Below are 27325 nucleotides of genomic sequence, written 5' to 3' on the forward strand. Positions count from 1 at the left end.
ACTGCCTCGGTTTCTTTATCAGCTAAATGAGGGGGCCGTGCTTGATTAGTGTTTTTTCTACTGTGTTATTTAGAGCCCCTCAAGCCCCTTAGAGGTACCTTGGTGCCACTGAGCAGGTTGGCGGAAAGGTGGGCCAGAGGCTGAGTTGGAAGGCCTCTGCGTATCCACTTCAAAACGCAGCAGCTGTTTCAGAAATTATGGGCTGGTCTCAAATCTGGTTTGGAAAATGAGTTCTGCTATTACAAAAAGTTTAAGTACCATTATGTTTACATGATTTCCAAGGGCCCTTCTGGCTCCCCTAAACTAGGATTTTTAAAAATGTGATAAAGTTTACACACAGAAATGCAGTAAACAACTCATTATTACTTTTTTTCAACCACTTTTTAAGCTGCAATCATCTCAAAATAGGATGCGATGCTATACTTAAAATGACAATTTGAATATGTACTCTGAAGGCAGTTGGCAACTCCTATAAAGACTGTCATTTTGAAAGCCATAGAAAAAGGGCACACAAAGTTTAGGAGCAAATTCAAATTCTGCAGGTATATATATATATATATTTTTTTTTCTCTTAGGCAACAGCAAATGCACAGAAACAGATTATCTTTAGTCTCACAATTTTTTAGAAGATTTTATTTATTTGAGAGAGAGTGAGAAGGAGCAGGGGTAGGGGCAGAGTGAGAGGGAGAGGGAGAAGCAGACTCCCCGCTGACCAGGGAGCCCGCCATGGGGCTCAATCATATGACTCCAGGATCAGGACCTGAGCCAAAGGCAGACGCTTCACCGACTGAGCCACCCAGGCGCCCCTAGTCTCACAATTACTGAGTTTCCAAGTCTCCCCCACAAGTACTTCTTTGTATTCCTGGCCGAGGCTGACCCTGAAAGTTCAGTTTACTAGAGTAATTAGAGGTGCCAGACAAATCAAATGGGTAATTCGCCAGAGCCACCTTTCTTCCTCAGCTTCTGAAGCTGGGGGCTTGCCAGGCGAGGTTTATTAGAATCACCCGGGAAGCTTTTCCAACCTACACTTACGCCCTACTCTCCTCTCCCTTTGGCAAAGCAGTGTTTTAGCTTGGGGCTTCATCACGTCCCACTTAAAAGGTCCTCTCCATCTTTTTATTTTTTTTTTATTTTTTTTTAAAGATTTTATTTATTTATTCGACAGAGATAGAGACAGCCAGCGAGAGAGGGAACACAAGCAGGGGGAGCGGGAGAGGAAGAAGCAGGCTCACAGCAGAGGAGCCTGACGTGGGGCTCGATCCCATAACGCCGGGATCACGCCCTGAGCCGAAGGCAGACGCTTAACCGCTGTGCCACCCAGGCGCCCCTCTCCATCTTTTTAAATCCTACTCCATCTAAGATTGATGGGTTAAAAACAATTGAACTTAGAAGCTACTGGCTTTGTCACAACTGGTTGAGCAAGTCACTTAACCTTTCTGGTCTCAGTTTTTTCCTCTGCTTTTTGAGGTCCCCTTCCAGCTTTGACATTCTGACGCAGATCATGTCTAAGAAGCTTTCTGAAGTACTCTTAGCGTGGAATGACTTGTCATTGCTTAGTTTTCTGACAGCCTATTCAATACAACAGATCCTTTAGTTCTCTACTGTCCTATATTGCCCTCTAGTTGTTTTTACATGAATTTTTTTTTCTTCTCAACTACAGTTGGTTTAAAATATATTTAGTTTAAAAGCTGATTTTCCAGGTTGGGCAGTGTGCATTTTGCTCTACTTAAATCCCCTATGACAACTTGGGGTGTGTCCGAAGTTAATCAGTATGTATTTCTATTGATTCGTTCAAAGCAATGACACCCCTTCTGTCAAAGTCTTGGAATTATATTTTTACATCAGCGCTGTCCAGTAGAAATGTAATGTGAACCCTGCATGTTATTTTAAGTTTTCTAGTGCGCACATTAAAAAAGTGAAAAGACAAAAGTGAAATTAATTTTAATATCTTTAACCCAACATATACAAAATATTAGCACTTTAACAAGTCAGTGTAAAAATTGAGATATTTTATATTTTTTCGTGTGTTCAAAATTGGGTGTGTATTTTCCATTTACAGCACATCTCACCTCAAAGTAGCCACATTCAGGGGTTCAATAGCCCCTGTGGCTAGAGGCTACACTATTGAACAACGCAGTCCTGCACTTTTGAGCTGCCTCCCAACTGATCACTTATTTTTCCATTCTTAGGACACCGAGCACTAGATAAGACCCAGGCACTGGGGTAGCTGGAGGGGTATAAAAACTAATCAGATTCATTCTGGTAAGGAAAATAGCTTGGTATGTCACTTGCTCTGATACGCTGTCGTAGGTGCTCTGACAGCCAGCCACAAAAAGTGAAAATGTTCAGTTGCTTGGTGGGGGAGGGGGCTCAAGGAAGTTTTCACAAAACAAGTAACTTTGGAGAGGAAGCTGGCTGTGGAGTGACTAGAATTGCAGGTTACCAGGGTGTATGAGGGACAGGGGTGTGTGTGTGGGGGGGTGTAGGAGCCGGCCGCAGGGGTGTTTGAGGGAGGGGTGGGTGGGCGGGTGTGATTGTGCGTAGGAGCCGGGCCAAAAGGACTTAGGGGTGCAGGGTGTGCGTGGTGGGGTGGAGGAGGGATGACGTGAAGGGGAAGAGGGAGGACGAGGATTGGCTGGGAGAAGCCCGGGACTCTAGCGGCTGGATGGACGGAAGCCTGAGGGGGGCGCCACTGGCACACTCGCGCGCTGACGACCGAACCCGGGGAGCGGCGTGGCGGCTGGAGCCGCTGGCTGCCCGGCCCCTCAACCGAGGGAGCGCCTCGCCAGGTCAGGAGCGCGCTAGACCGGCCCCCGCAGCGCACCTGCGCCCGCTCTGAATTCAACCTAGTCCCGCCGACGGCTAAGCTCAGAGTCCACGGAACTTCCCAGCCCGGCGTCAGCGACGAGGAGCGACCTGTAAAACAATACGCAGGGCTGTGCTTGCTTGCTTGCTTTTAGCAGATGCCTACTACTTGTGCTAGGCAGCAGCGGGCAAAGATGAGTCTATGGAAACGGTTGCCAGGGCCGGCGACCAGCGGCTTCCGGAAGTCCTTTGGCGCTTTGGTAACAATGGGGCGGCTTGACCAATACGGAGCTCCTTCCGGTTTTGTTCGCGCTCGCGGAGTTCTTCTTTACCAAGTTTGCCTTTGACCCCGGAAGTGAGGTTTTCAGCGTTCCTCCCTCCAAGATGGCTACAGCTGAAGACCAGTTATTGCTGCCGCGGCTCCCCGAACTGTTCGAAACCAGCAAGCAGCTTCTAGACGAAGTGGAAGTAGCGACTGAACCCACCGGTTCCCGAATGATCCAGGAGAAGGTGTTCAAGGGACTCGACCTCCTTAAGAAGGCTGCCGAAATGTTATCGCAGCTCGACTTGTTCAGGTATGGGGGACCGCGTAATAATGGCTGAGAACGGAGGTAATAATGGTTACTAAGGGTGGAGCCATTGAGCCTGGGTGGAGGAGACCCTTTAAAAAGGCCTAGGAGCCTTTTATTCCTACCTCCCACTGCGATCTTATGTACATTGTTTACATTCTCCACCTGCCTTCGAGGTCGTTGATATCCCACGACTCTGCTCCCTGATGTTGGCTGTTTGCATAGGCGTTGGGTGTGAGCGGTCAGCCACTTTCATTCCTCCTGCCTTCTCCCTCCACACACCCACCGCAGCCCTCCCCTCCCACAGGAAGCGAGGGCTACAGTGTGAATGCCCGTCCAGGCTTCACAGCCGCCTCTTTGCTCTTTCCAGCCGAAATGAAGATTTGGAAGAGATTGCCTCCACCGACCTCAAGTACCTGATGGTGCCAGCATTTCAAGGAGTGCTGACCATGAAACAAGTCAACCCCAGCAAGCGTCTAGATCATTTGCAGTGGGCTCGAGAACATTTTTTAAACTACTTAACTCAGTGCCAGTGCTATCAGGTGGCAGAGTTTGAGCTGCCCAACGCCAAGAACAACTCAACTGATAACACTGCTAGTTCCTCCATGGCCTATCCTAACCTCGTTGCTATGGCGTCTCAAAGACAGGCTAAAATAGAGAGGTGGGTCAATAGCTGTAATTTGAGGACTGCCTTAATGGCAGTGCTGTTGGGGGGGCATGTTTTTGGGGACAGGGAGGGGAACAGTGGTGTCTGTCACTCTTGGTTCCTATTGAGCATTAGGCCCTGGTGAGAGTCTGCTGTCCTGAGTTTTTCAAGAAGTCTTTGCTTTTGATGAGACAGTCATACCTAACCCAGCCATCTAACCCCTATTGCCCCATGGTTGCCAACAACAGAATGTAGTTTAGCATAGTGTCTCCCAATCTTTTCCCACATCACAGCATAGCATTATTCATACGTACAGTAGGGTAGATATCTCTGAAGGGCACAACATCTTGTAGCTATAACCCATTGATGATCTGCTGAGTGAGAAGTTCTGTTCAAACATTAATGGATCGCGTGTGTAGCATCCTGAACTAATCTTCGTCCTAGCACAGCTTCATCCTGTAACCTTGAACAAGTTGCTTACTCTCAGTCTTAAATAACATTTAATGAGTGCTCACAGTGTCTAGGAGCTACTCTAGGCACTGGACATACAAACTGAGTGTGGGTGTTCATATGAGTATGGGTGGTCTCCACCTTGGAGGAGTGTATAGTCTAGTGAGGAAAAGAGGTATAAAAGCAAAGTAGCAATATAAAATGATGTGATAGAGAAATGCACGGGTACTGTGAGAGCAGAAAGGAGGGACACCTAACCAAAGAGGGAGCAGGAGAGAGGAGAAGGCTCCCTGGAAGAGGTGACTCCTTTGATGAGTTTGTGTAAGGATGAATAGGAATTTTATCTAGAGGAAGAGGAAAGGAGGGCATTAGCCATCAGAGGTAATAGTGTTAGTAAAGCCACAGGGGTGTTAAAAAGCACAGTGCTGGGGTGGGGATGTGTGGGTGGGGAACAACTGTAAGTGATTAGATGATGCTAGAACATGAAGGGGGGCTGATGGAGAGGGGGAAGAAATGATGTTGAAGACTGTTGTGGGGTCCAGACCAAGGAGAGCTTGGGATGTGAGGAAGGTAGAGGAACAGCCCTGCTGCTAAGAACTTGGGGAGGGATTTGAATCTCAGTTCCACCGTCTAATCACTCTCACTTTGGGTAAGTTGCTTAATCTCTTGGTGCCTTCATTTCCCCAGCTGTAAAATTGGATAATAATAGGTCTTTCTTCATAAGGTAGTTTTGAAGATTAAAAGAGAAATACATAAAAAGCACTTAGCACAGTGGCGGATGCAGTATATAAGTATGCCAAGTCAGCTGCTGTTCTGCCTTCCTAGCTGAGTACGGGTTGTGGAGTCAGGGCCTGGGTCTGAGACCCAGCTTTACTTAGAAGTCTTTGGACTTTGGTCAACTCGTTTAACCTATCTGAGCCTCAGGATTCCTCATGTGTGACATCGTGTGCAAAGTAATCGGGGTACTTGTCTTGTAGGATTAAGAAACATAAGATAGCACATAAAACAGCGCAGTATCTGGCACAGAGTTAATATTCTGTAAACGTCTTTGCTAGTAGGCCATGCCAAAGAACGTAAACTTCAGTTGGTGACTGGGATCCCCTGGAGGTTTTTGGTTTGGGAGTTTTTTAAGGAGTAATGTGGGTCATACTTACATTTTGACTAGCACACACTGGCAGCAGTTAGGAAGCAGTGTGACGGAGTTAGGTCACAGTGATGAGGCCTCACTGCGGCAATGGCAGAAGAGATGAGGGGGATGTATTTATTTAGAAGGGTTGAATCTGCAGAAAACCTGGTGATCAGTTAGTTCTGGGAGGTGGGGTCGATGGAGGCAACAAGGAAGATGTCCATATTTCTGTCATAGGTGCATGACTTGTGGAACTCATTAAGATGGGGAATAGAATGGAGCGCCTGGGTGGCTCAGTCGTTAAGCATCTGCCTTCGACTCAGGGCGTGATCCCGGAGTCCTGGGATCAAGCCCCGCATCCGGCTCCTCCGCTGGGAGCCTGCTTCTTCCTCTCCCACTCCCCCTGCTTGTGTTCCCTCTCTCACTGGCTGTCTTTCTGTCAAATAAATACATAAAAAATCTTAAAAAAAAAAAAAAAAGATGGGGAATAGAAGAGGAAGAACAAATCGGGATAGGAGAGCAAATGAATCCAGTATTGAGCCATGTTGCATTTAAGGTATCTAGGAGTCCTCCAAGTAGAGGTATCTGGTAGCGTGTAGATCAGAGGAGGGGTCTGGGCTGCGGAGCTGAAAATTGATTCATTCATTTGGCAAATATGTATTGAGCCTTTCTTGTGTGCCAGGAACTATTCTAAGTAATGGAGAAGCAGATAAAATCCATGCCCTCATGAAGCTTTTATTTTGGTGAAGGAGACAGACAATAAGCTAGTAAATAATAACGGAATTTCAGATGGTATGGTCTACAAAAGAATAACGAAGTGTAGTTCACAGTTAGTTTGTGACAGTGAGCAATTTTTGAGGAAACGGGATAGACTGATAGGAAGTGGAATTCAGCATCCTATCTTTTGTAAGAAGATGGGGGCAGCCCATTGGCATGTAACAGGTAGTTTAAACAATGAGTTTGGTATCCAAATAATTATAGTACACCCAAAAACAGGACTAGATGCCAGGGGGTTGTAGAGAAAGACCAGGGAGTGAGCACATCTGGTTGGAGGGATGAGGATGAGGTTTCAGCATGTAATGCATTTGAGATGAGCCTTGAATTGTGCTTAAAAACAGACATTACAGATTTTCCTGAATGTAGAAGTGATAACACTCATCGTAGAAAGTTGGGGAAAAAATATTTTTTAAATCAAAAAGACCTTAATCCTAGCACTCAGAGATGATCCTTGTTAACTTCCTGATGTATTTCCTTCCAGATACATAGTTATTTTAGTTAATACATTTGGAATAATACTGTATATATAGTTTTTTTATCCTTTTCGAGCTAACATTATATTGTGAACATTTCCCCATGTCTTTTGAAACCATGATATTTAATGGTTGCATAATATTCCATCACATAGTTGTACCATAATTATTCAAACTAATCTTTTATTGTCAAATACTTAGACTATGTATAGGTAGGGGTCTTTTTTATTTGTTTTTGTTTGTCTTTGCTCTTCTAAGTAGTATTATGAACAGACATCTTTAACGCCTCTGTCACTGTTTCCGTAGGATAGATTTCTAGAAGGACTAGTGACTAGATCAAAGGGTTTGAGTATTTAAGACTCTTGATGGTAGCAACATTCCTTTCCACAATAAGAAAGTTTTAGAATATGTCCCACTGCACTGGTCTTAGATGTTAACACAAAGTTACACACCTCCTAATTGTCCAGGCTACGCCTTAAACTCAGGTCTTCAAATTCCCAGTTCTTTCCACTATAGCACAGAAAAGAGAAGAGTGGTCATTTGAAAGGACAGAACATGGGTTGAGGGAAGGCATTCTCTAGGATAGGGGAAAGGCACCAGTAGAGTGAAAAGTTGTAACTGCTGATGACAGGATGATTGACAGTAAGAGGCCTGGGAAGATGTGGGTAGGGACAGGATCGACAGCAAAAGTGGAGTGGTAAAGACCTGGCCCTGGTAAAGACAGCGTTAGCTCCTTAAAGATGAGGAAAGGTGAAACTACAGAGATTTTAAGGTAAAGAGGGACGTTGAATTCTGTATCGGTTGGCCATCGGTGAGTGTGATGGTGGCGTGGAATCCACCAAAGATGAACAGAAGGGTAGCTGAGCACGAGTGACCGCTCAGCCAAAGTTTGATCATTTGAATCTGTTGTTGACTCATTTGGCACAAATTTATAATTCGTTAGCTCTCTGCAGCAGCTTGAAAACAGAAAAAGGGAGTGGGGAAAGTTGTCCAGAGTCAGAAGGGTGATAGGCATTGGGGATTCTAAGGTAGTAGGGAGTGTTTCCATGTAATGACTCACTGTGGGAAATCTAGAACAGTGATGAAAGGTCTAGGGCAGTGGTTTTCAGTCTGTTCCTTGGAGCTCTAAGAATCCACCACAATGCCTGGGTAGGGGGGTTGTTGGGAGCCCTCCTCTGATTTAACTAAGGTGGGTTTTTATCTGCTTATTACTTATTGGACTTCCAAATAAGCTGTCATAAAGAAGAAAGGGTTCTTTGGCTAAGCCAAAAAGGTTTCAAAAAATAGTGGCCTAAAAAAAAGCAAGAGTGGAGGAGCCAAAGTTTCAAAGATGACAGGAGCGTAAGTCACAGGAACGAGGAAGTGAAGCAGCAGCCCGTGAGTGCGGTTAGACTGCGAGCGCACAGAGAATGGGCGAGGAAGCACAGGAACCTTATTCAAAGGACCGTAAATGGGCCCAGATTGACCCTGGATTGTATACATTGTAAGGCCCTGGTAGGTTTTTTCCTGCTATAGGTACATCTAGGAAAAAGGGCAGGGGTAGGAGTGGGACCGGAATTTAATGTTCTCAAGTGATACCTGTAATAGCGTTCGTGAACTAGGAGTTTACCTTTGTGGTGTTTTGCTCAGAGGCTATGGATGGTGGTGCTGTGACAGTGATGGGTAACCACATAGAAACTGTTCCACTTGTTGGGTGAAAGGATCAGAAGAGCCTAAAAGGTCTGTATAATAAAGAATGTCTCCAGACCAGTGGTTCTTGACTTTTCATGGGTCATGGACCTTGTTGATAACCTAATAAAAATGATAGACCTCTCCCAGGCCAAAAAAAAAAAAAAAGTAGAATTCTGCATAAAATTTCAGGGACTTCAAGGCCCCCTTCCCCCCAGACTGTCTGTGTGGAGCTCAGGTTAAGAGCTCCAGATTTGGTATGGTGACTAACATAATATAATAAAAAAATCATTAAAAAAAAAAAAAAGAACTCCAGATTTGGGTGAACACCTGCAGAGAAGCGTCTGATTCCAGAGATCTAGATTGGGGTTCCAGCCAGAGGTATTTCAAAAGACTTCTCTTGGAAATTGTGGAACTTCTCCTTGACTCCTCTCTCTCTCTCTCAAGCCTTTACAGCCAGTAAATCTGTTTTATATTTTAAATACATCCACAGCTCACCATCTCCCTATTTCAAGTCACTATCTCTCGTCTAGATTGTAGCAATAGCCTCTTAATTGATTTCTCCGCTTCCGTCCTTGCCTCCCCTCCCCTCCAGTCTGCACTCCGCACGACAGCCAGAGTGGCCCATATAGAACAAGTTTTCATGTCACTCTATTCATGTCATGTATTCTATTCAAAAGCCTCCAGTGGCTTTCCTGTCTCAAAATATCATGGCATTTGATATTTGGGGTCTTACAGCCTACAGGGTTCTACAGATTGTAGCTCCGGCTTTCTCCCTCACCTCACTTACTATCATTTCTTCTTCGTTCCATGCCAGCCACACTGGCCTACTTTCTGTTTCTCAAACCCTTCAAGCCAGGCTCTCTCCCACTCCAGGACTATCATATTTCTTCCCCCCCTCCCGAGAACCCTCTTTCAGATACTGGCACGGCTTGCTTCCTGATTGAAGTCTTTCCTCCAACATCATCTCCTCCTGATCGCCTTGTATGTAATAGCTCTTATACTTTGGTACCACCGTTCTACCCACTGTACCTTGCTTTTTGCTGCTTCATGGCACTTAACTGCCACCTGACTCATCACCTATTTTTGTCGGCTTCCACCAGAACGAGAGCTTCAGGAGAACGAGGACTTTCTTGTGTGCACTGCTGGTGTCCGGCCCTGCGGACGGTGCCTGTCACGCAGTAGGTGCTCACGAAGTACTTTCTCAGGGAATGAATGCATCCTGAAGAAGGCAGGCAGGATGGTTGTGAGTCTGTACGTTACATTAGGTGAGTCAGGGGGCGCCTGGCTGGCTCCGTCAGTAGAGCATGTGACTCTTGATCTCAGGGCCATGAGTTCAGGCCCCATGTTGGGTATAAAGCTTACTTTAAAAAAAAAGTGATTGTATAAATAAAAGCACTTAGTCTAGCACCTCATCCTTGAGAAAAATACCCAAAAAAAGAGAGTGTTTCCTTGGTTCAAACAATAGGATTCCCTTAGTAGAAGGAAGAGCCACAAGAGCTAAGGTGGTTTTGCCCAGAAGAGAAGAAGAGATGACCACTTTTTTTAGGCTCTTTCCCAAGGACTTCCTGTGTCAGTGGCAGATAAGCAACCCCGAAGACTCTGTGACCCTTTGAAGCTGCAGTTCCCCAGTGGACACCAGTGTTAAGTATCCAAGTTAGTAAGGGTCAATGCGATAAAATGGCTGAGGGACTCCCATCTCTAAAGAGGATGGGAGGAGTTGCTCAGATCAGGTCACTTCCGTATTTTTCTGGCTTTAGAATGTCTTTCGCAGCCCCTGCTGATCCCTTCCTTGCCTTGGCAGTCTTGAGGACTTGCAGCCTTGGTGGCGAGTTCTGGGGCCTCTAGTATTTTTCCAAAGTGGAAACTGGCGTACTTACTGCCTGGTGCCTTGGCAAAGGTAACCCCTTACGGTGGCCTTCTTTGAAGGAATATCTCTTTATTTTTAAGTTCGTGGCTAATGCTTTTGTGTGAAACAGATACAGGCAGAAGAAGGAGCTGGAGCATAGGTTGTCTGCACTGAAATCAGCTGTGGAAGGTGGCCAAGCAGATGACGAGTGTGTTCGTGAATATTACCTCCTTCACCTTCGAAGATGGATTGGTATCAGCTTAGAAGAGATTGAGAGCATCGACCAGGAGATAAAGATCCTGAGAGAAAAAGACTCCATAACAGAGGTAAGCCTGGTCACTGCCTATATAGCTCAAAAAGGTGCTGTCAAGAGATTTGAATGTTCTACAGGAGAGTGATTGAATTTAAAAATCCTTTGAAGTCTCCATAAAATCATTGTCCTTATTAAACTTAGTGGAGGAAGGCGGAAGGATCCCTAGGGCAGCTTTCTCTCTAGCTTCCAGTAGCGTTCCCCAGCGCTTTCTGACCTGTGACACACTTCAAGCCATGTGTGATTTCGTGACCTAAGTTGGTTCGGGCTGTGGGGAGTCATGACCGTTGAAGGGAATGCATAGGAAGGTGGGCCTTTAAAAGCTGTGCTTCACTGCAATAATCAAAGGAGAAGAGGAATGGGATGGGAATGGAGAGGGAAAGTGGGACTGGAGGGAGGAGGGAGAGAAAAAGGTAGAAAGAAGAAGATAAAAGGAATGATCGGGAATATATTTAGGTTGGAGGGAGGAATCCGAATTTAACCTTACACAATGACGCGCTCTCACCCCCTTAGATCCTCCAAGTATGAGACACAGAAGGACTTTTCCATGCAGAAGATGTTGGGTATACTGATAAAGAAAACCTGGTGTGACACAGCTTTGGCAGTCTTTGAAAGTCATCACCCTGTTTTGCAGCTGCTGCTTCAAAAGATTAGGCTCTGCTGCCACTTACTTTTTGGTTCAGCATACAAACATGGATTGAGTTGAATTTATCAGCTCACCACAGGCATTTATTTAAGTCCTCAGAGAAATCTCTTCCTAATTTGATTTGTACTAATTATCCCAGGAGCGTAGGCCTCCGGGTAACATCAACCTCGTTCCTCCTGTTAAAGGATCAAAGAATAAACAGTTAGGATTCTAAGGCCATAAGGCCCCTAGAGCATATCTAGGTGAGTGGCTTGCAGGCATTTTAAGGCTGGACTCTCCTGGGTCCTCCCCTGCCCTGTTTGTCGTTGTTGTTTAATGCTCTCTTATTTGGTATTGGGATTGGCTCTGGAAGTGATGAACCTAGACGCAAGTGAACTCCTTTTCTCTGACCATGCTTTGTTTCAGTATGCCCCCGGATAGCCAAGTTTCCTTCAAACATTTCTATACAACGCTATATGAAAACTACCAACACATTCTTTCCCCCTTGCCTTTAGGAACACCCTCTTCTAAAAACCTAGGGGTTCTTCACAATTGCACAATTGCATAATTACATTGGAAGGGGGTTTTAGAAGAAGGGTCTTAATAATTCAGCTTTAGCACTGAAGGCCAGGCTGAGGAAAGGGACTTCAAATTCAGCTCAAGGGATTTAGCCGGACCATGGAAAAGCCTTTGGAATCTCCTTCTTTGGAGGGAAGATTTTAAAGCCAAGTAATTTTTTTACTTTCAGTGAGATGATTTCTGGGAGAGCTTTCTCCTCCTTTTCATTCAGCAGGGTACTCTGGCCTCCTCAGGAGAGCTAAGCGGCCTCTGCCATAAGTATTCTGCTGCTCTCTCTGAGAGACTGAGAAATAGGGAGCAGGCAAAGTTTGAATCTAGGGCTCTTCAAGCACCTGAAGACCTAAGAGCATGCATAGTGGGGTAGGCAACATGGCAAAAATGTGCTTCTGATAACTTAATTTCCTTTCCAGGCATCAACTTCTCATTCACCTCGTCAGGACAGACCTCCAATGAAACCCTTCGTTCTCACTCGGAATGTGGCCCAAGCCAAGTAGGTAGTACTAGTAAGTGGGTTGCCTTTGTAGGCCCCCTGCTTTTATGGTTCAGTTGCGGTGCATGAGTAATGGACAGAATAGGCATTGTTAAAAGGCCATGTCCTCGCCTGTGGTGGCTGTTCCTTCATCAGAGGGATGGTATCTCTAATACTTTCTGTACATCTCTCTTCATCAGACATTTCCCTCACAAACTCAAGCTTAACAATAGGCCCGAAAGGAAACCAACAAAAATAAATAAATCAGAAAGAGGGAGGGAATCTGATGGAGAATTGCATACTTCACTTGTTTCCCATATTGCCTTCAGCTACAATTCTCAAAAGGCCGTATTTGCCTATTTAGGATTTAATTCTGAGTTCTTGAGATGCTTTTCTATAGGGTGGCAGGAAAGTCTCCTTCCTCTGTCCCTTTTAGACCCACCAACTAGAAATACCCCTTCCATGCTATCACCACTGCTCTGTGGGACACTGGTCTCTGGGCTTGCGTTCCGGGCGATGACCCTGAGCTACTTATCTTCTCGTGAAAGCTCTTGACTTTAACGCACCTTCCTGGATGCCTCTTTCTACATATCCTCACAGGAGTTTACAGAGCTCCTCAGAAGATAGCTGGGCAGGGGAGCAAGGATGAAACAGACACAGGTTTTGTCACTAAAGAGAAGAGGCTTTTTAATAGTGCAATTTAGGTTTCATTTTCTAAACGTAATGTGATTTTTGCAGAGTATTCGGAGCTGGTTACCCAAGTCTGGCCTCTATGACGGTGAATGACTGGTATGATCAGCATCGGAAATATGGAGCATTACCAGATCAAGGCATAGCCAAGACACCAACAGGTATGCAGGGGGAGGAGGAAAATAGTTACACTATTGGTTCCTTGCTCCCTAGCAATTAAATTCAGACCAAGTATTGTTGCCCTTTAGGAGCAGAAGTAATGTGGACAAAGATTCTAGGCAGTATTTCTTACTTTATTTATTATTAAGATAAATAGCAGATGATTCTGGGAGGATGGGGGCAGTGACTGCCTGATTTTGGAATCCTTTCAGATGTCCTGGCGTTAAAAACAGACTGAGCAGCTAGGGAGCAAAAGCGAAAGTCCCATGGATGGCGGTTCCACCTCTGCTAATGGCAGAATAGATTGTTTCGAGGCCAGTCCCTCCCACAGATAAAAATTACAGACTGAAGAAATTAAGACAACTACCCAAAGGACCTAGAGAACGAGTAAGAGCAGACACAGGCTGGAGGGCAGTCAACACGTAGAAGAAGGGAATGGTTGAAATTTCTTGAGGGCAGGGTCTTTGACTTAACTGTATTCTTGGTGCCCAACTTGGGAATTAGATCATGGTATATACTTGGAGGCATCTTTGGAAGGGAAAGGTGGAGAGGTTGGCCATTATAAAGATGGAAGCAATATGGTATATTAGAAAAAGCGTGGACAGACCTGGGGTAACCAGTTATTCCTGCCACTTAATAGATAGGACATCATCTAGCCCCTCTGAGCCTCTGTTTCCTTATCTTGTGTATTATCTCATTTGATCTTCTTAACAACCCTGTGAAGCAAACATTTCTATCCCCATAGTAGGATGAGGAAATGGTGTCTGAGAGCTGGCCTACACAAAGTCAGTGTGGCTAGAAAGTGACCAGGCTAGGATTTGAATTCAGGTCTTAAAATTCCCAATTCCAGGGCTATTTCCACTATAGCACAGAGAAGAGAAAAGTGGTCACTTGGAAGGGTTTCTTGTTTCTTACAGCTTCTCACCTGTTGGCAGTCTGCAGTTGTGGTGATAGGTGGGGGTAGGTGAAAGGTGGATAGAAACGTACAGTCTTAGGTTAAGAAATGAGAGAAATGAGACGAGATCCCATAAAGGAGAGAACCACAGAGGAGGAGCCCTGATTCTCTATATACACCTCGCCTAAATCTCAGGCTGACACCTAAGCTGTGCATGCCCAGGATAGTCTCCAAGTGTCCTAGATAGGGCTAAAATAACTGAATGGAGGATGCAGCTGCTGCCCAATGCAAAGGAAAGAGAATTTAGAATTGTGGTTCTAGACAAACGAACTGCCTGCTAGAATGAAAAATTATAGTCTTTAGAGGAATGAAACAGAATTCAGAGTCTCAACAACCTACCATTCATGAAGTCTGGGATTTAATCCTAAGCCACTATACATACGGGGGAAAGAAAAATAGGAAAATGTGACTTATGCTCAAGAGGAAAAGCAGTCAGTGGAGACCAACCCTAGATGACGCTGATGTTGAAATTTCAGACAAGGACTTTAAAGCAGCTTATTTGCATGCTCAAGGGCAGAGGGGAAAATATGTTTGTAATGAATGAAAAGAAATCTCAGCAGGTGATGTCTAATATAATTTTATATTTACAAACATACCTGCTTCCCAGAGGCAAGTATTATTTTAGTCCATGTGGACTGTTGACCCCTCTTGAGATTATAACATACACATTCCTAAATCATTGTGGGTAGACTTTCAAGTATCTTAACTTGTTTCTGGACATGTAATGTGTTTATAACCCTCTTAATTTTTAGCAACAATTAGAAAATATCTCCTATTAAAAACACTTCACAGATTCTCCTTAGTGTCAGCCATTACTAGCATTCTGTCACTAGAGAATCCAGCGATGTATGATGCAAGCTTTCAAGATAGCCTGAACATTAAAAAGTTGGCCCACTAATTGTATCTGATGGATGTAAATCTGCTTCCTAGTTCAGTTTGAGTCAAGAGCTAAAACTGTGATGTACCTAACTTTGTCTTATTGGTGGGTAATCATTGAAAATAAAGATTTTATTTTCATGCTTAAAAAAAGAAACTAGGAAAAAGAAATAGCAGCAAAGTAGAAACTATTCACAAAAAAAAAAAATCCGAAACTGAAAAATACAGTATCTTCAGTTTGGAAACCCATTAGATGAGCTTAATAGCAAATTGACAGTAACGGAAGAAAGTGTCATTTAACTCGAAGATAGATCAGTACCACTGAGTCTGAAAAAAAAAACTGGAAAAAAGTGAACAGAGCTTCTGTGACCTGTGGAATAAGGTAAGAAGTTCTATCATATGTACAATTGAAATACCAGTAGGAAAGGAGAGAGAGAGAGAGAAGGGGCCAGGAAAAAAAATTGAAGAAATGATGGCTGAAATGTTGCCTAAATCAGTGAAACACAAATTTACAGATTCAGAAATCTAATCAAGCCTCAAGCAAGTTAAATACAAAGAAAACCACACACAGGCACATTATAGTCAAACTGCTGAAAACCAAAGAAAAAGAGAAAATCTTGAAAGCAGCCAGGGATAAAGGACACATTACATTTAGAAGAACAATGATATGAGTTGTTTCTGACTACCCATTAGAAACAGCGGAAGCCAGAGACAGTGGAACAACATCTAGTAAGTGTTGGGGGAGGCGGGAAGACCTGTCACCCCAGACTTTTAGACCCAGTGAAAATATCCATCAAAAGGAAGGTGTAATTAAGACATTTTCAGATAAAGCTGAAGGAATTCTTCACCAGGAAACTGGCATTATGAGAAATTCTGAAGGAAGTTTCTTAGGCTGAAGGGAACGAACTACATATGGCTTCTTCAGGCAAAAATTATAATATCGTCCAGGGGGGATTCTACTGTATGTAGATGTAACATACCTGACAGCCACAGCAAAAATGACAGACTGGGTGGAACCATTTTCTGTGAGATTCTTTTGTTTTATGTAAAGTAGTACGGAGTATCTATTGCTGTGTAACAAATTACTCTACAATGTCACAACTTTAAATAATAAACATTTATTGTCACATATTTTCTGAGGGTGAGGAATCCAGGATCAATTTCACTGGGTGATTTTGGCTTAGGATCTCTTAAGGTTGTAATCAGGCTGTCAGCTGGGGCAGCAGTCTTCTGAGAGCTTGACTGAGCCTGGAGGATCTGCTTCCAGCTCATTGGCTATTGGCAGGAGGCCTCCCCTTGTGGGTCCCTCCATGGGGTCGCTCACAGCTAGGAGCTTCCTTTCACCCACAGTGAAAGATCTGAGTGAGAATGATCAGGATAGAAGCCCCAGTGTCTTTTATAACCTAACATTGGAAGTGATGTACCATAACTTCTGCCATATTCAGTTGGTCACATAGTGTGGGAAGGGACTCCGTAAAAGCATGACTACCAGGAGGCCGAGATAGTTGGGGTCCATCTTTGAGGCTGCCTCCCACATAGTTCAGTATTAACTCTAAGTAGACTGGAAAGTTAGGAAGGAATATTGTATTACTTAGAGCAACCACTTAAAAATAATGCATCAAGGGGTGCCTGGGTGGCTCAGTCGATTTAGCATCCAACTCTTGATTTCAGCTCAGGTCATGATTTCAGGATCATGAGATCGAGGCCTGTGTAGGGCTCACGCCCTCTGCTTGGGACACTCCCTCTGCCCCTCCCCCTGCTCACACCCCTCCCCCAAATTAAAATAAAATAAAATAAATAAATAAAATCTTTAAAAAAAATAATACATCAAGAGAATAAGAAGACAAGCCACAGACTGGCAGAAAATATTTACCAAAGACATATCCGATAAAAGACTTTTATCCAGGGGTGCCTCAGTGGCTCGGTTGGTTAAGTGTCTGCCTTCAGCTCAGGTCATGATCCCATGCCCCACATCAGGGGCTCCCTGCTCAGCAGGGAGTCTGCTGTTCCCTCTACCCTGCCCCCTTGCTTGTGATCTCTCTCTAATAAATAAAATCTTTTTTTAAAAAAAAGACTCTTATCCAAAACATACAAAGAATTCTTAAAACTGAACAATAAGGAAACAGACACCCCCAATTAAAAAATAGGCAGAAGGCCTGAGTAGACACCTCACCAAAGAAGATCTACAGAAGGCAAATAAGCGTATGAAAAGAAGCTCAACATCATATGTCATTACGGAATTGCAAACTGAAACACGATACCACTACACCCATGTAAGAATGGCCAAAGTCCCGAACAGTGACAACACCAAATGCTGGTGTGGATATGGAGCAACAGGGATTCTCATTTTCTGCTGGTCAAGATACCAAGTGGTACAGCCACTTTGGAAGATAGTCTCTTACAAAACTAAACGTAACTCTTACCATACAATCCAGCAGTCCTGCTCCTTGATATTTACCCAAATGAGCTGAAAACTGAGGTCTACACAAAAACCTGCACACAGGTGGTTATGGCAGTTTTATTCATGGTTGCCAAACTTTGGAAGCAACCAAGATGTCCTCGGTAGGTTGAATGGATAAAGTGTGATATATTCAGACAATAGAATAGTATCAGTGCTTTAAAAAAAAAAAGCTATCAAGCCATAAAAAGACATGGAAAAACCTTACATACATATTATCTGGAAGCGGCAAAACTGGAGAGACAGTAAAGGGCTCAGCAATTGCCAGGGGTTAGAGGAGAAGGAGGGACAAATGGAGCACAGAGGATTTTTAGGGCAGTGAAACTATTCTGTATGATAGTAGAGTAGCAGATACATGTCATTACACACATTTTTCCAAACCCATAGAATGTACACCACGAAGGAGGAACCCTGTTGTACACGGTGGACTTTGGACAACACTGATGTGGCAATGTGGGTTCGTTGATTGTAACAAATGTACCACTCTGGTATAGGAGGTTGATAGTGGGGGAAGCTGTTCCTCTGTGGGGGCAGGGGGCATATGGCAACACTGTATTTTCCATTCAGTTTTACTGTGAACCTAAAACTACTCTAAAAAGTGAAGTCCGTTTTAAAAAATAATGCAAAGAAACAAAGCTATACAGTCAGTAGAGAAAATAAGAGAGAAGAAAGTAAGAATGAATAGAGATGCAAAAAAAAAAAAGCAAATGAGGTGAATAGAAAACCAGTAGCAGAATGGCAGATCCCATTCCAGTCATATCAGTAATTATCCTAAATGTAAATGGCATAAACCTCCAAATTAGAAATCAGAGATTGATTTCAGGCTCAGCTGCATGCTATCTGCAAGAGATGCATTTTAATTTTAAAAGCACAGATTGGTTGAAAGTGCAAAGGTGAAAAAGAATATACCATGCTGACGGTGAGTATAAGAAAGCTGTAGTAGCCGTAGTAACATCAGATAAAGTAGACGTCAAGACAGAATGTGTTACGGGATATAAACAAGGGCATGTCAGACCAATTAAAGGAGCAATTTATCTGGAAGACCTAGCAGTGAGAAACATGTTCATGTCTAATAAGCTTTTTTAAATTACATGAATTAAAAATTGATAGACTTAGAGAAACAGAAATCTACAGTTATAGTTGGAGAGTGTAATACTTCTCTTTCACTAATTGAAAGAATTCCTAGACAGAAAATCAGTAAGGACGTAGATGATCTGGACAACACTAGCAGCCACCTTTACCTGTTCTACATGTGTAGAATAGTATATCCAACAGCCGCAAAATACACCTTTCTTCAAATGCACATGGCACATTCACCAAGTGAGACGATATTCTGGGCCATCAAGGAAGTCTCAATAAGTTTGAAAGATTGAAATCACGCTAAATATGGTCTCTGACCACAATGGAATTGAATTAGCAATCAGTAACAGCATACCTAGAAAGTCTTCAAGATATTTTTAAATTCAGCGACATCCTTCTACATAACTCATGGGTCAAAGAGAAATCACAAAGAAAATGAGAAAGTATTTTTAACCGAATGACAAAATTTGTGGCATACGACTAAAGCCATACTGATGGGGAAATGTGTAACTTTCAGGACTTATATTAGGAAAAAGAGAAGGGGAAAGTTAATTACCTACGGGTCTAGTTTAAGAAGTTGGGGAAAACAAGAACAAAATAAACCCAAAGTAAAGCAAGGAAGGGAAACAATAACAGACATAGAGAATCTAGGGGTGCGGTGGACGTGATGCATACAAGTCACACGTTGGTGCGCCCTCGTGACCTGGCAGTTGCACTCCTAGGGTTATACCTAAGCGTAATGAGACCCTACGTCCACAAAAGGCTTGTACAAGAATGTCCATAGCAGCATCATTTGCATTACCCCAAGCTAGACGCTACTCAAATGCCTATACATGACGGAATGGATAAAGAAGTCTGGGTGTGTTCACATAATAAAATACTGTTTAGCAATGAGGTTAAACTACCTCTAGTTCTTGAGCTGTCAGTGGCAAATATAGCAGAAGTTTGCAAACGTAATCATGAGTGAGAAAAGCCAGACACAAAAGAATATAGACTCTCTGATTCCATTCATATAAAGTACACAAACAGGCGAAACTTGTATAGGCTGGTTAAAGGCCAGTATAGTGTTCACCCTTAGTGGGGGATCATGAATGGAACTGGACCTGAGGGGGACTTCTGTGGAGTTAGTGTTTTCCATCTGATCTGAGTACTGATTACATAGGTGTGTTCAGACGTGGAAATTCATTGAGCTGTGCTATGTTTGTGTATATGTCTACATGGATATTTAATAACACCATAGAAACTTACGGGCAACATTTTTCTCTTTTTATTAAAGATTTTGCTTATTTATTTGAGAGAGAGCCAGAGCAAGCAGGGGGAGGGGCAGAAGGAGAGGGAGAAGCAGACACCCCACTTGAGCAGGGAGCCCAACTCGGGACTCCATCCCAGGACCCCAGGATCATAACCTGAGCTGAAGGCAGACGCTTAACCAGCTGAGCCCCCCAGGCGCCCCTCATGGGCAACGTTTTCAGTAAAGTAGGTCATAATGTATCCCCATGAACTTCAAAATAAAAACGGATAAGGGCAAGTCGCTCATAACCACAAGATCAACAAGTGATTGGCATCGGTGCAGGAGAAAGCAGAAAGTGTTGACAGACCCACCTGAGAGACCTGACAGCAGAATTCCAAAACAGCGAACACGTTCCCTCCACAGTGTGGCAGTCCAGTTTAAGGACAGCAGTTGAAATGGGAGGAGCTTTTCCCTCCACAAAAACAGGGGTGTACAAGGGATCTGTGGGCAGAGTCTGAAAGAGATGGAGAAGTCCAGTCTTTAGTGAAGTCCTGGAAAGAACCCCCCCAGAACTTGCTTCCAGGACCAGGGTCCCACACGGAGGGGAAATTGCTGAGGGTAGAGTTGACATTGAGTAGAACAGGGACCATAAAGAAGAAGGAAAGGGAAGGTTCAGATAAAAGTGGGCGAGAGGACCAGAGCCAGTGAAGCAAGTCATCGTATTTTTTCACCAGACATAAAAACGGTAGAAGGGAAGCCTCTGGGAAGTTAGAAAAGCCGCCCTGAACCATACTTTCTTAAAAGTTCAGGAGAACGTATCCCACGTAAGAATGAACAGCAGATGCTGGTTGCACAGCTCCAAATATACTAAAAGTACTGAACTGTACACTCTAAATGGGTGGATTTTTATGGTATGTGAAATATTCCTCAATAAAGCTGTGAAAAAAAATCAAACACAAAATTACCAAGGTCATAATCCCACACAAAATCATTATGGGGGGTGGGAGGTCAAAAGCATTCCAGAAAGACACACTCAAAAAACAACAAATCTAAAACATATACTGTTTTTAAAAATTGGATGAAGTTAATATGTGTACTGCTAAAAAATATATATACTGTTTAAAAATTTGTTGGAAGGCATTAAGAAAACTGTATAAGACAGGAACAAACAATATAAAATAGGATTCATAAAACAGAGAAATGTGGTGACAACTTGGGAGAAATAAGAATTATTTCAGAAGTGAAAGCTAAACCAGAAGAAAACAAGAATGGGTAAACATTACAGAAAATGCCTGGCTAAGGTAAAAGGGAAAATGTTTAAAATAAAAAAGAAACAAAGATAAACAACTTGAGAAAAAGTGGCAGGTATTAAAGATAGCAAAGAGGTTTTGACTTTTGGATAGTAGGATTATCTGCAGAAGAAAACCAAAGCAAGGAAAAAGAATAAATGCTAAAAACTAATGGTAAAGAAACTTTCCTGGAATTAAAAAAAAAACATTTACTTTGATAAAACACACCATGTACCTGAGACCAACCACAAGACACACTGTCATAAAATTTAACTAGACTTTAAAGAAGAAAATAAAATGCCTCAGACATTTCAGCAAAAACAGCAGATGATTTATAAAGGAAAGAAAGTTCGATCACCCTCCAACTTTTGTGACACCAATGCTTTATGCCAGAATAAAACGGAGTAACATATATTTACGGTACTCAAGGGGAGGAATGTGAGCCAAGGACGTGGTACCTGGTAAAAGTGACTGTTAAGTATAAAGGGTACGGACATTTATCAACATACAGGAGCTCAGGAAATATTGTTCCCATGATCGCCTCCGAAGGAATTTGCTAGAGAATGAGCTTCAGACAACCGAAATGATGAGAAAGACATCCACTAAGGACTGGTGGCGAGTACTAGTCACTTGTAGAACTAAGACTAAAGGGGGAGTTAAAAGGGAGGTAGTAGAGTATGGAGCGTTTATCTGCTCAGTGCTCAGGTAATGTAGATACAGTACAACTGTTTTTAAAAATGGAGAATTGGGGAAGGCACATGCAAGAAAAAAAGAACTGTTCTCAGTAATTATATAGGTGGGAATGTTAGTGTTATTCCAACACCGTGTGTAACGTGAGATAATATAAGTGAGCAATTAGGAGATTTCTAATTCTATCCTCCTCTGTCTTTGAGAAGTAAGACTTTTAGTGTGGAAAAATACAGATGAAAAAAGTTTAAGTTAGAAATAAACCGGTAGTGCTGAAGAGTAACTCATGAGAAATTGTATTGAGGAGTAAACACACACACAGCTTGTGGTCTTGAAATACCATTCCCATTCAAAGAAATCAGGATGTCTAAGAGAAATTGCTAATTCCAGGTCTGGGGCAGGAAGTAGACAAGATGAGCTGGAAACATCTTGTTATAAAGACAGGAAAGAAATTTTCAAAGGTAACTAGGGTCGTAGCAGTAGGATTCAGAAGCCAATTTGAAAATGTTTCCACTGGCTTCAAAGAGGGTAATTGTCAATAGCAATGAGCACTTCCAGAGCCCACACCTGGGTTTCGAAAATCATTCTCTGATTAAAAAAAAAAACAACCACCACCACCACCACCAGGGCCCCTTAGGGAAATGGCTGCTTCTAGGCTGGGGCAGAGAATATACAAGATGAGCCTGAAGCTTGCTTTTAGCCCTAGAAAATACAGAAGCACTAAACAAAAAACAAAGAAGCAATTTAGGTCTATTAATGGGACGCAGGCCAGCTGAAAGAACTCTTGCTGGCCAAAGTGGGAAGAATTCGAGCAGGAAAATAACAGTATTGGATTACAATACAAAAAATCAAATAAATATCCATGGGTCTATAGTGAAAGAAATAAATGATCAAATAAATAAATGGAGAAGAGACAAAGCTCCCCTACAGAAAAATTCTAAATAATGTATGTATATATTCCCATCTCAAGGATGTGGAGCATAACTCCTCACCCCTGAAGTGTGGGCTGTTTAGTGACTTGCTTCCAAAGACAACAGTGGAAGGAGGGGGGAGGAGTTCAGTTCACTTCACAGTTGGGAACCTTAGAGACACTGCCTTAGTCAGATGATCTAGGTTAACATCAGCAGTGAGAAGTGATGTTGATGGTGTGTTGCCTTGATTTGATGTGATGAGAAAGGCACTTCAACTTGTATGATACTCTCTTCCCAAACCCATAACCCCGGTCTAATTATGAGAAGAACATCAGGCAGCCCTAAATCAAGCAACATTCTGCAAAATACCTGATGAGTACTCCCCCAGACAGCCCAGGTGCTCAAAAACAAGGAATAGCTGAGATATTGTCACAGCCAAACAGAGATTAAAGAGACAGAGGACCGGATGTACTGTGGCATTCTGGATGGGATCCTGGAACCAAAAAGGATGTTAGGTAAAAGCTCAGGAAAAAAGTAGTATAATAGGGGAAACCGGGTACAGAGAGGAAGGAACTCCTTGCTAACTTCTGTTTTTTCTATTAATTTAAAACTATTCTAAAATTTAAAAGCTTATTTTAAACATATTTTTTAGAAATCATTGCAGTTGGTTAAAACCCATCAAATCCATGAGTCATGATTATATTTAAAAACAAAAATTGTTCAGTTTCAGAGGATAAGGAACCCATCGATTACCTTGACAAGTACTAAATAAATTGAAGGAATCAAGCGTCTATCTTGTCTTTTTTCCCCTGGGCAACTACATAGTAGTAGATGAGGGGAAGCCTGTCTGGAAAAGCATTCTAGTTAATCAAGAAATGTTAAAATTAGGAGTATCAACTTTTTGAAACCCCCAGAAAATCAGTGAATCCAGGCATTAAGCATCAACAGCTGCTAACATCACAACACATGAGACCCAGATGTTATGCACCACCTGATGAGGGAACGCAGCCCCCGCTAGATTCCTTCCGAAGGGATCAACCATGAGTCAGATCAGGCATCTGTATCCACTTGCCAGTCTGCAGAAACAAAGAAGACCCTGTTGGACTGCAGCATGACTATGCAGTCAGCAAGATCCAGACTTGGGGAAACTCTACAGGTCAAGTGCTCCAGTTTTCTTCAACAGATAACTTGTAAGGAAAGAAAGGGGTGGGATTGGAGCCTGTAGCTTAGGAAGATATGAAAATATTTGTAAATGAGCAAGACTAACCTTAAAAACATTATGCTAAGTGAAAAAAGACCCAAAGACCATATATTGTTTGATTCCATCAATAGGAAATTTCCAGAATAGAGACAGAAGGTAGCCTGCTGACAGCCAGGAGCTAGGGGGAGGGAAGGAATGTGAATCAACGGTACCTGGGCGCAAGGGAGCTTTTTGGGGTGATGGAAATTGTTTTTCATTGGCGATGGTCTCACAACTCTGTACTAAAAATCGTTGAGTAAAAAAAGGTACAAATGGACATCTCTGGCATCTACGGATGCACAGTTGGGTCATAAAGCTATAATAAACTTCAGGAAGTTAGTACTTTAAAAGTTGGTATAGTGGTTACCGTTTGGGGGGGTGGTTACCGTTTGGAAGATGCTCTTGGAGAAGCTTTTGGGATAGGTACAGAAGCTGTTTCTTGGCCCAGATGGAGAGTACAAACGTCTAGCTTCCGTGTAAAAACTTAAAAATTGTGTGTGTGTGTTTTCTGTTATCTTTTATTTTACAATAAAAATTGTTCTAAAAAAACACAAAGCTCATAAGCTGTTGGAAGAGATCGGATTCCCACGTGTTTCATTTTTTCTCATAGTAATGAGAATCTTTCTCATGGGCGAACTCAGGGTAGCGGGGAAATGCTCCTTTACGTCACAAAGGGAAAATAAAATGAATGCAAGAGAGGGACGTGGCAGTTGCTTTAATTTCTTTTGGGTGTACACTGCATAACAGGTGCCACTTGGCCTTCAGGCCCTGTTCTAAACAAGTGTCAAAGAGCACAGATAGTCTTCTAGTACATTCAACTGCCCCGTGATTTACAATTTCACACACACGCGCGTACGCACAGAAATGTGTAGCTGTAATAAAGGACCTGGCTGGAGGGGGGAAAGTCACCTGCAGTCCCTCCTTCCTGACGTACCACAAATCATGACATGAGAAATATTTTTTGCTTGAGTCTTTTTGGCTGGCTGGGGTTCTGCTGGGCAGTTGGTGGTTTTGTTTTGTGTGTATGCAGGGGTGGGGGGAGAGGGGCGGTGTTTGGCCTTTTTAGCAAGAAATCTTTCCCAAAATAGAATTCATTCTGCGAATTCAACTTTTCTGGTTTTGCCTTCTTATGCGGATCACTCAGAGCATCATTTCTTTTTTTTTTTAAGATTTTATTTATTCGACAGAGATAGAGACAGCCAGCGAGAGAGGGAACACAAGCAGGGGGAGTGGGAGAGGAAGAAGCAGGCTCATAGCGGAGGAGCCTGATGTGGGGCTCGATCCCACAACGCCGGGATCACACCCTGAGCCGAAGGCAGCGCTTAACCACTGTGCCACCCAGGCGCCCCCAGAGCATCATTTCTTAACTATGATTTAACAGGTCATGTATTCAGTACCAGAAGTGTTCTCCGCGATCCTCCTGGCCCCGGGGTGGGCAGGTAGCAGCTGCCTGCCTTGTTCTCACCTTATGTACGCAGTTGTGTTCAGAGTGGCGCAAGGCCCCTGACGTTCCGTCAGTTTCTCAGCCCTGCTTTCTCGGTTTCCCACTCCAGCAGAGCTCAAAAGAAGTACTCAGCAACAGGAAGATCAGGAACAAAAGGAGGAGGATGAGGATGATGAACAGACACTCCATAGAGCTCGGAAGTGGGATGACTGGAAGGACACCCATCCTAGGGGCTACGGCAACCGACAGAACATGGGTTAGCCCCCCACAGCAAGATGGGCCTACAGGACTCACATCTGCCCTGCCGAGGAAAGCTGTGCAGTCTTCCCCTCCCTCGGCTCCTGCTTCAGCTGCGTACAACGAAGGCAAAGATGCTTAATCTTGCTTTGCGTTCAGTAAGGTGTCAAGCAATTGAGTGTGTTTGTACCCTAGCTGATGAGCCGGTGTCCTTGTTTGGGCATTCTCCTCCTCATCATGGTGTGTTCCAGTTCTAAAGTGGAAAGAGAAAAGTACTGAGAAGTGGCTATATAATCAATGGCTGTGTGAATTATCTTTAAAACAAATAAGAATAAAAGTCCCTTCTATTACATGAGCCTGTGCAGAAATTTGGGGGTCAGCTGCTTTTTTGGGGGGTCAGCTGTGGGCCCTGAGCTTTCAGGGAGATCCTGGTCATCTCCCTTTGTTGTGGGCAGTGAATTTTCCAACATCAGAGCTGCCCAGAGGAGCTGGAGCTTGCTTTCTCCTTCCTGTCCTAGGAATGAGCAGCTGTGCAGTGACCCAACACTGCTTTACAAGGGGCGGGTGCGGAAGCCAGGACTTTCCCTGCCACACAGCACTGTTTTTCGGGAATTGGAGCTGTAAACGAATGAACCATAACATGAACAGAGGTCCTCTCTAGCTAGTGAGCCTCGGCCAGGAGAAAGGAGAGAGAGAAGGGGCCGCGAGAGTCATCCTTATGTGTGCAGTGGGGCCGGGACCTTGACTCTCCTGGAACTATTTGCCATAACCCTCAAGGTGAAGAGCAGCTCGGGCTGTGGCCTAGCTCTAAGCGGGCAGTCGGAAGACCGTCCTGGCCCCGGTTGCCTGTGCTGCGCCATAGCCCGCACAGAGAAAGATGGGAGATGGGCCATGGCAGTCATCTTGGGTAGGAAGGTGCTTGCAGCCATGCCAGTAACTGGGTGCGGAGGGAGGAGATGGCACAGATGACATGGGAGGGTTCCTACTTTCTGTGGTAGAAGTCCTCAGCTCTTGGGTTGATAGCCTACAAAAGCAGCCATGTGTTGAAACGTGATCCGTGTAGAAAAGACGCCTTTGTTCTATGTGGCTTAGGCACACTTAGGTTTTTGTTTTTGTTTTAAGCTTTTGAGAGAGAGAGAACAAGCAGGGGGGAGGGACAGAGGGAGAGGGAGAAGCAGACTCCCCATTGCAGGGCTCAATCCCAGGACCCCGAGATTGTGACCTGGGCAGAACGCAGACACCTAACCGACTGAGCCACCCAGGCGCCCCTTAGGTTTTCTTTTAAGAGGAAGATGACGCAGCCTTCCTATTCTAGCCTCTGCAGTCTAGCTTAGGTTTGAACAGGAGACTCAAGTCCCTCTTGTTTACGGGGTGGCGAGTGGAGGGCGGTCAGGCGATGAGTAGGTCGTGTTTAGTGAGAGAGGACAGAAGACTACCAGTAATCTATTTGTATACTGTTTAGTAGAGGACCCCCCTTACCCTCACAACATAAGCTCCTGAAACTGCTAGAGCACAGATTAAGTTCCCCCAAGGATTTGGGAAGCATTCACTTTTAGCTCTCTTCCAATTACTGCCAGGTTTCCTGTCGTGATGGCCTATTTCCTGCCCTTGAAACTCCACCTTGAGTTCATTCTTAAAATGGGCCAGGTTGGGGTTACCCCCTTGGTCCGAGTTCTATTTAAAGATGGGCCTTCCAGAAGATCCAGCTCGATTAAGCCCCCT

The 27325-nt window shown here is 43.8% G+C and overlaps 1 protein-coding gene across 3 annotated transcripts; it reads left to right on the top strand.

The window, feature by feature from the left end:
• The first annotated feature begins 2716 nt into the window (after positions 1 to 2716).
• On the top strand, positions 2717 to 25958 carry IGBP1 (immunoglobulin binding protein 1). 3 transcript variants are annotated; one of them, XM_019798326.2, is made up of 6 exons: positions 2717 to 3380; positions 3745 to 4035; positions 10494 to 10689; positions 12288 to 12367; positions 13085 to 13197; positions 13408 to 16846. In XM_019798326.2, the coding sequence occupies exons 1-6, from the start codon at positions 3190 to 3192 to the stop codon at positions 13431 to 13433; spliced, it is 897 nt and encodes a 298-aa protein (XP_019653885.1). In that variant the 5' UTR covers positions 2717 to 3189; the 3' UTR covers positions 13434 to 16846. The 3 variants fall into 3 exon arrangements, with proteins under 3 accessions (XP_019653885.1, XP_002918055.1, XP_019653886.1); XM_002918009.4 differs by lacking the exon at positions 13408 to 16846 and adding an exon at positions 25479 to 25958 and having other exon boundaries at positions 2718 to 3380; XM_019798327.2 differs by lacking the exon at positions 13408 to 16846 and adding an exon at positions 25476 to 25958 and having other exon boundaries at positions 2719 to 3380.
• The last annotated feature ends 1367 nt before the right edge of the window (positions 25959 to 27325 follow it).

Source organism: Ailuropoda melanoleuca, chromosome X (genome assembly GCF_002007445.2).
Source record: "Ailuropoda melanoleuca isolate Jingjing chromosome X, ASM200744v2, whole genome shotgun sequence".
NCBI lineage: Eukaryota > Metazoa > Chordata > Mammalia > Carnivora > Ursidae > Ailuropoda > Ailuropoda melanoleuca.

Excerpts from the sequence above, each read along its gene's own strand:
- IGBP1 (XM_019798327.2), top strand. The coding sequence starts at position 3,190 with ATGGCTACAGCTGAAGACCAGTTATTGCTGCCGCGGCTCCCCGAACTG. Across the intron at positions 10,690-12,287 it reads AAAAAGACTCCATAACAGAG|GCATCAACTTCTCATTCACC; the intron begins GTAAGCCTGGTC and ends TTTCCTTTCCAG. Across the intron at positions 12,368-13,084 it reads CGGAATGTGGCCCAAGCCAA|AGTATTCGGAGCTGGTTACC; the intron begins GTAGGTAGTACT and ends TGATTTTTGCAG.